At 43.1% G+C, this 8,869-nt stretch overlaps 1 protein-coding gene across 1 annotated transcript in view; it reads left to right on the top strand.

The window, feature by feature from the left end:
* Positions 1-7,833, top strand: part of mRpS28 (mitochondrial ribosomal protein S28) — a 38,057-nt gene extending 30,224 nt beyond the window's left edge. The window contains exon 3 of the mRNA XM_071683126.1: positions 7,490-7,833. Within this exon, the coding sequence (XP_071539227.1) occupies positions 7,490-7,652 (163 nt within the window). The 3' untranslated portion in view covers positions 7,653-7,833. The remainder of the gene's footprint in view (positions 1-7,489) is intronic.
* Positions 7,834-8,869: the final 1,036 nt, after the last annotated feature.

Here is an 8,869-nt window from a genome sequence, read left to right on the forward strand (position 1 = left end):
GAAGAGCAGTGTGGTTTCAGAAATGGTAGCAGATGTGTGGATCAGGTGTTTGCTTTAAAGAATGTATTTGAAAAATACTTAGAAAAACAGATGGATTTGTATGTAGCATTTATGGATCTGGAGAATGCATATGATAGGGTTGATAGAGATGCTTTGTGAAAAGTATTAAGAATATATGGTGTGGGAGGTAAGTTGCTAGAAGCAGTGAATGTTGGTTTGCGGCAGGGTTGCGTGATGTCTCCATGGTTGTTTAACTTGTTTATGGATGGGGTTGTTAGGGAGGTGAATGCAAGAGTTTTGGAGAAGGGGCAAGTATGCAGTCTGTTGTGGATGAGATGGCTTAGGAAGTGAGTCAGTTGTTGTTTTCTGATGATACAGCACTGGTGGCTGATTCTTGTGAGAAACTGCAGAAGCTGGTGACTGAGTTTGGTAAAGTGTGTGAAAGAAGTAAGCTGAGAGTAAATGTGAATAAGAGCAAGGTAATTAGGTTCAGTAGAGTTGAGGGACAAGTTAATTGGGAGGTAAGTTTAAATGGAGAAAAACTGAAGGAAGTGAAGTGTTTTAGATACCTTGGAGTGGATCTAGTAGCTGATGGAACCATTGAAGCAGAAGTGAATCACAGGGTTGGGGAGAGAGCGAAGGTTCTGGGAGCATTGAAATATGTGTGGAAGTTGAGAACATTATCTCGGAGAGCAAAAATGGGTTTGTTTGAAGGAATAGTGGTTCCAACAATGTCATATGATTGCGAGGCATGGGCTATAGATAGGGTTGTGTGGAGGAGGGTGGATGTGTTGGAAATGAGGTGTTTGAGGACAAAATGTGGCGTGAAGTGGTTTGATTGAGTGAGTAGTGAAAGGGTAAGAGAGATGTGTGATAACAAAAAGAGATTGTTTGAGAGAGCAGAAGAGGGTGTTTTGAAATGGTTTGGTCACATGGAGAGAATGAGTGAGGAAAGATTGACAAAGAGGATACATGTGTCAGAGGTGGAGGGAACAAGGAGAAGTGGGAGACCAAATTGGAGATGGAAGGATGGAGAGAAAAAGATTTTGAGCGATCGGTGCCTGAACATAGAAGAGGGTGAAAGGCGTGCAAGGAATAGAGTGAATTGGAATGATGTGGTATACCGGGGTGGACGTGCTGTCAATGGATTGAGCCAGGGCATGTGAAGCGTGTGGGGTAAACCATTGAAATTTTTTTGGGGCCTGGATGTGGAAAGGGAGCTGTGGTTTTGGTGCATTACACATGACAGCTGGAGACTGAGTTTGAACGAATGTGGCCTTTGTTGTCTTTTCCTCTTGCCACCTCGTGTGCATGCATGCGGGGTGTGCGTGGATGTGTGTGTTTTTCACGTGTGGAGGGGTGGCGATGGGAATGGATGAAGGCAGCATCCATATGTATGTATACGTTGAAATGTACAGGTATGTATATGTGCATGTGTGGGCGTTTATGTATATACATGTGTATGAGGGTGGGTTGGGCCATTCTTCCATCTGTTTCCTTGCGCTATCTCGCTAACACGGGAGACAGTGACTAAGTATAATAATTTCCATATTAAGTTGGAAAATGGACTTTGGGAATGCAATTGGAAATTCATTACAAGACTGAAAGGTTAAGTCCCACCAGGACCGTTCAAGTCCCACCAGAACCATTCAAGTCCCGCCAGGACCATTCAGGTGTATTATTGCCTATACCTGCAAAATCCTGAAAGGCATGGTCCCCAACTTCCACAAAACGATGACATCCTACTAGCACAACAAACATGGAGTACCACAAAATACTACCTCAGAAATCCAAAGATGCAGTATACATAAAGAGAGAGGACATCTTAAACATCTGGGGCCCAAGACCCTTGAACTCCTTGCCTGCAATCATCTGAAATACCATGGTATGCAGAGTGGGGAAGTTTAGATTACCTTGGACCAGCTAGGTAGTAGGGGCTATGTGGGCTGTCTGCCATCAGCTTGTTTGACCAATGACCCTACTCAGAGCCTGGGCTATGGTTGTAGAAGATCCCTGAAGACTCTGCCAGGCATTCAATACAGTTTTTGACAACCAGTGGATTGCTTAACTATGGTGGCAGCTGAAAGGGTATTTATGAGCCAGTAGGGTCAACAGGCCAACCTTGCTGATAGTGGTAATTGCAGGGGCATGGCCTGCCAGTTAAATGGTGGTGGGTTCCCAAGGTAATTAAGGAAGGACATTGTTTTATCGGAATCTAAATGTAGGTAGAATGTCCATTGTGAAGGTCACTTCTTCTACTAGGTCAGATTCCTTGCCTCTGACCAACAGTCACATCAGGTCACACGAGGTCCCTTGATGATTGTAAAATGAGATGATGTTGCCCAGACTTTTAGAATGTCAGGTCACAGCTAAAGATAGGGTTTTGTGAGAGACACTGGAAAATACTGCTACACTACTTTGCGGAAGATGAAAGCCGGCAAGGCAGTAGGTTTGGATGGTATTGCAGTGGAATTTATTAAAAAAGGGGGTGACTGTATTGTTGACTGGTTGGTAAGGTTATTTAATGTATGTATGATTCATGGTGAGGTGCCTGAGGATTGGCGGAATGCTTGCATAGTGCCATTGTAAAAAGGCAAAGGGGATAAGAGTGAGTGCTCAAATTACAGAGGTGTAAGTTTGTTGAGTATTCCTGGTAAATTATATGGGAGGGTATTGATTGAGAGGGTGAAGGCATGTACAGAGCATCAGATTGGGGAAGAGCAGTGTGGTTTCAGAAGTGGTAGAGGATGTGTGGATCAGGTGTTTGCTTTGAAGAATGTATGTGAGAAATACTTAGAAAAGCAAATGGATTTGTATGTAGCATTTATGGATCTGGAGAAGGCATATGATAGAGTTGATAGAGATGCTCTGTGGAAGGTACTAAGAATATATGGTGTGGGAGGCAAGTTGTTAGAAGCAGTGAAAAGTTTTTGTCGAGGATGTAAGGCATGTGTACGTGTAGGAAGGGAGGAAAGTGATTGGTTCTCAGTTTGCGGCAGGGGTGCATGATGTCTCCATGGTTGTTTAATTTGTTTATGGATAGGGTTGTTACGTAGGTGAATGCAAGAGTTTTGGAAAGAGGGGCAAGTATGCAGTCTGTTAGGGATGAGAGAGCTTGGAAAGTGAGTCAGTTGTTGTTCGCTGATGATACAGCGCTGGTGGCTGATTCATGTGAGAAACTGCAGAAGCTGGTGACTGAGTTTGGTAAAGTGTGTGAAAGAAGAAAGTTAAGAGTAAATGTGAATAAGAGCAAGGTTATTAGGTACAGTAGGGTTTGAGGGTCAAGTCAATTGGGAGGTAAGTTTGAATGGAGAAAAACTGGAGGAAGTGAAGTGTTTTAGATATCTGGGAGTGGATCTGGCAGTGGATGGATCCATGGAAACGGAAGTGAATCATAGGGTGGGGGAGGGGGCGAAAATCCTGGGAGCCTTGAAGAATGTGTGGAAGTCGAGAACATTATCTCGGAAAGCAAAAATAGGTATGTTTGAAGGAATAGTGGTTCCAACAATGTTGTATGGTTGCGAGGTGTGGGCTATGGATAGAGTTATGCGCAGGAGGGTGGATGTGCTGGAAATTAGATGTTTGAGGACAATGTGTGGTGTGAGGTGGTTTGATTGAGTAAGTAATGTAAGCGTAAGAGAGATGTGTGGAAATAAAAAGAGCGTGGTTGAGAGAGCAGAAGAGGGTGCTTTGAAATGGTTTGGGCACATGGAGAGAATGAGTGAGGAAAGATTGACCAAGAGGATATATGTGTCGGAGGTGGAGGGAACAAGGAGAAGTGGGAGACCAAATTGGAGGTGGAAAGATGGAGTGAAAAAGATTTTGTGTGATCGGGGCCTGAACATGCAGGAGGGTGAAAGGCGGGCAAGGAATAGAGTGAATTGGATCGATGTGGTATACCGGGGTTGAAGTGCTGTCAATGGATTGAATCAGGGCATGTGAAGCGTCTGGGGTAAACCATGGAAAGTTGTGTGGGGCCTGGATGTGGAAAGGGAGCTGTGGTTTCAGGCATTATTACATGACAGCTAGAGACTGAGTTTGAACGAATGTGGCCTTTGTTGTCTTTTCCTCTTGCCACCTCGTGTGCATGCATGCGGGGTGTGCGTGGATGTGTGTGTTTTTCACGTGTGGAGGGGTGGCGATGGGAATGGATGAAGGCAGCATCCATATGTATGTATACGTTGAAATGTACAGGTATGTATATGTGCATGTGTGGGCGTTTATGTATATACATGTGTATGAGGGTGGGTTGGGCCATTCTTCCATCTGTTTCCTTGCGCTATCTCGCTAACACGGGAGACAGTGACTAAGTATAATAATTTCCATATTAAGTTGGAAAATGGACTTTGGGAATGCAATTGGAAATTCATTACAAGACTGAAAGGTTAAGTCCCACCAGGACCGTTCAAGTCCCACCAGAACCATTCAAGTCCCGCCAGGACCATTCAGGTGTATTATTGCCTATACCTGCAAAATCCTGAAAGGCATGGTCCCCAACTTCCACAAAACGATGACATCCTACTAGCACAACAAACATGGAGTACCACAAAATACTACCTCAGAAATCCAAAGATGCAGTATACATAAGAGAGAGGACATCTTAAACATCTGGGGCCCAAGACCCTTGAACTCCTTGCCTGCAATCATCTGAAATACCATGGTATGCAGAGTGGGAAGTTTAGATTACCTTGGACCAGCTAGGTAGTAGGGGCTATGTGGGCTGTCTGCCATCAGCTTGTTTGACCAATGACCCTACTCAGAGCCTGGGCTATGGTTGTAGAAGATCCCTGAAGACTCTGCCAGGCATTCAATACAGTTTTTGACAACCAGTGGATTGCTTAACTATGGTGGCAGCTGAAAGGGTATTTATGAGCCAGTAGGGTCAACAGGCCAACCTTGCTGATAGTGGTAATTGCAGGGGCATGGCCTGCCAGTTAAATGGTGGTGGGTTCCCAAGGTAATTAAGGAAGGACATTGTTTTATCGGAATCTAAATGTAGGTAGAATGTCCATTGTGAAGGTCACTTCTTCTACTAGGTCAGATTCCTTGCCTCTGACCAACAGTCACATCAGGTCACACGAGGTCCCTTGATGATTGTAAAATGAGATGATGTTGCCCAGACTTTTAGAATGTCAGGTCACAGCTAAAGATAGGGTTTTGTGAGAGACACTGGAAAATACTGCTACACTACTTTGCGGAAGATGAAAGCCGGCAAGGCAGTAGGTTTGGATGGTATTGCAGTGGAATTTATTAAAAAAGGGGGTGACTGTATTGTTGACTGGTTGGTAAGGTTATTTAATGTATGTATGATTCATGGTGAGGTGCCTGAGGATTGGCGGAATGCTTGCATAGTGCCGTTGTAAAAAGGCAAAGGGGATAAGAGTGAGTGCTCAAATTACAGAGGTGTAAGTTTGTTGAGTATTCCTGGTAAATTATATGGGAGGGTATTGATTGAGAGGGTGAAGGCATGTACAGAGCATCAGATTGGGGAAGAGCAGTGTGGTTTCAGAAGTGGTAGAGGATGTGTGGATCAGGTGTTTGCTTTGAAGAATGTATGTGAGAAATACTTAGAAAAGCAAATGGATTTGTATGTAGCATTTATGGATCTGGAGAAGGCATATGATAGAGTTGATAGAGATGCTCTGTGGAAGGTATTAAGAATATATGGTGTGGGAGGCAAGTTGTTAGAAGCAGTGAAAAGTTTTTGTCGAGGATGTAAGGCATGTGTACGTGTAGGAAGGGAGGAAAGTGATTGGTTCTCAGTTTGCGGCAGGGGTGCATGATGTCTCCATGGTTGTTTAATTTGTTTATGGATAGGGTTGTTACGTAGGTGAATGCAAGAGTTTTGGAAAGAGGGGCAAGTATGCAGTCTGTTAGGGATGAGAGAGCTTGGAAAGTGAGTCAGTTGTTGTTCGCTGATGATACAGCGCTGGTGGCTGATTCATGTGAGAAACTGCAGAAGCTGGTGACTGAGTTTGGTAAAGTGTGTGAAAGAAGAAAGTTAAGAGTAAATGTGAATAAGAGCAAGGTTATTAGGTACAGTAGGGTTTGAGGGTCAAGTCAATTGGGAGGTAAGTTTGAATGGAGAAAAACTGGAGGAAGTGAAGTGTTTTTAGATATCTGGGAGTGGATCTGGCAGTGGATGGATCCATGGAAACGGAAGTGAATCATAGGGTGGGGGAGGGGGCGAAAATCCTGGGAGCCTTGAAGAATGTGTGGAAGTCGAGAACATTATCTCGGAAAGCAAAAATAGGGTATGTTTGAAGGAATAGTGGTTCCAACAATGTTGTATGGTTGCGAGGTGTGGGCTATGGATAGAGTTATGCGCAGGAGGGTGGATGTGCTGGAAATTAGATGTTTGAGGACAATGTGTGGTGTGAGGTGGTTTGATTGAGTAAGTAATGTAAGCGTAAGAGAGATGTGTGGAAATAAAAAGAGCGTGGTTGAGAGAGCAGAAGAGGGTGCTTTGAAATGGTTTGGGCACATGGAGAGAATGAGTGAGGAAAGATTGACCAAGAGGATATATGTGTCGGAGGTGGAGGGAACAAGGAGAAGTGGGAGACCAAATTGGAGGTGGAAAGATGGAGTGAAAAAGATTTTGTGTGATCGGGGCCTGAACATGCAGGAGGGTGAAAGGCGGGCAAGGAATAGAGTGAATTGGATCGATGTGGTATACCGGGGTTGAAGTGCTGTCAATGGATTGAATCAGGGCATGTGAAGCGTCTGGGGTAAACCATGGAAAGTTGTGTGGGGCCTGGATGTGGAAAGGGAGCTGTGGTTTCAGGCATTATTACATGACAGCTAGAGACTGAGTGTGAACAAATGGGGCCTCTGTTGTCTTTTCCTAGCGCTACCTTGCACACATGAGGGGGGAGGGTGATGTTATTCCATGTGTGGCGAGGTGGCGATGGGAATAGATAAAGGCAGACAGTATGAATTATGTACATGTGTATATATGTATATGTCTGTGTGTGTATATATATATGTGTACATTGAGATGTATAGGTATGTATATTTGCGTGTGTGGACGTGTATGTATATACATGTGTATGTGGGTGGGTTGGGCCATTTCTTTCGTCTGTTTCCTTGCACTACCTTGCAAACGCGGGAGACAATGACAAAGCAAAATAGATAAATAAATATATAAATGTACTTTTATAAAAAGTTTTTCAATGATGGATTTTGTTATTTTATCGGTATACTATATGTTTTTGAAAACTTTATACTTATAGCTATTCTGAGATCTCACACTCTAGGAATATGTAATGTAAGATTACGTATGATATGATAAATCCCAACCCTCTTCAAGAGATGTAGTTTATCTTTCTTTTTGTCTAATTTTGTTTTATTGGACATTATATGAATGTAATGATAGACAAATCGGTTGATATTGATTTTGAAAAGCACAGTAAGTATTGCTGGATTTAGAGAGTTTCAGCTGTTTGTTTCCAGATTATGGCTCAGTAATAACTTTCCTGTATATTTGCAGAAGTTACATAAGAGGAGCCAGAGTTCGCCTTCGTTTACAGGAGCTGGAGCTGTCTACTCGATTCCTGGGATCATCAACAGATATGACATTGTTAGAGGCAGATGCAGCACTTCTAGGCTTAGTTCAGACACCTAGAAAACTGGGAGTGGCAAGAGGCCAATAAGTAGTTTCTTCTGTAAAGAGTGCAGAATGCAATTTTGTTTCATATTCTCATGTTATTGAAGATAGGTTTCCATTTAGTTTTAAGTTGTATATATGAACACTAGTGTGTATTACAGTTGTGAACATGGATTTAAGAATTTCCTGTTGACAATCTCTGTTAATAATAAATCATTGATTTCTAATTGTTGTTTATATTTTCATTGTATGGGGATATGAGTACGGTACGCATGTGATTTTTTATGTTAGCTGAGATGGTATGGGCATTTGAAGCCCAGCTGAGGTGGCATGGGCATTTGACTCCCTAATCAAGGCCATCATATAAGGATGTAAGGCATTGTAAGAGTAGGAAGAAAGGAGAGTGATTGGTTCCCAGTGAATGTTGTTCTACCGCAGGGGTGCATGATGTCCCCATGGTTGTTTAATTCGTTTATGAATGGGGTGGTTAGGGAGGTAAATGTAAGAGTTTTGGAGAGGGGTGATTATGCACTCCGTTGGGGATGAGAGGGGCCCTGGGAAGTGAGTCAGTTGTTGTTCACTGATGATACAGCTCTGGTAGCTGACTTGAGTTTTAAACAGCAGAAGTTGGTGACTGAGTTTCATAGAAATATTTGAAAGGAGTTGAGAGTAAATGTGAACAGAGCAAGGTTATTAGATTCAGTAGGGTTGAGAGACAAGTTGATGGGGATGTAAGTTTGAATGGAGAAAAATTGGAGGAAGTGAAATGTTTCAGATATCTGGGAGAGGACTAAGCAGTGAATGGAACCATGGAAGCGGAAGTGAGTCACAGGATGGGGAGGGGGCAAAGGTTCTGGCAGTGATGAATGTGTTGAAGGAGTGTACATTAACTTGGAGAATGAAAATGGATATATTAGAAGGATTAGTAGTAACAGCAATGTTATACGGTTGCAAGGCATAGTCTATAGATAGGGTTGTGTAGAGGAGGGTGGTTGTATTGGAAATGAAGTGTTTGAGGACAATATGTGGTGTGAACTGGTTTGATTGGGGAAGTAATGAAAGGGTAAGGGAGATGTGTGGAAATAAAAAGAATGTGGTTGAGAGAGCAGGAGAGGGTGTGTTGAAATGGTTTGGACATATAGAATGAGTGAGGAGAGACTGACAAAGAGGATATATGTGTCAGGGGTGGAGGGAACAAGAAGTGGGAGACCAAATTGGAGGTGGAAGGATGGAATGAAAAAGATCTTGAGTGATCAGGGCCTA

Source organism: Panulirus ornatus, chromosome 35, assembly GCF_036320965.1.
Source record: "Panulirus ornatus isolate Po-2019 chromosome 35, ASM3632096v1, whole genome shotgun sequence".
NCBI lineage: Eukaryota > Metazoa > Arthropoda > Malacostraca > Decapoda > Palinuridae > Panulirus > Panulirus ornatus.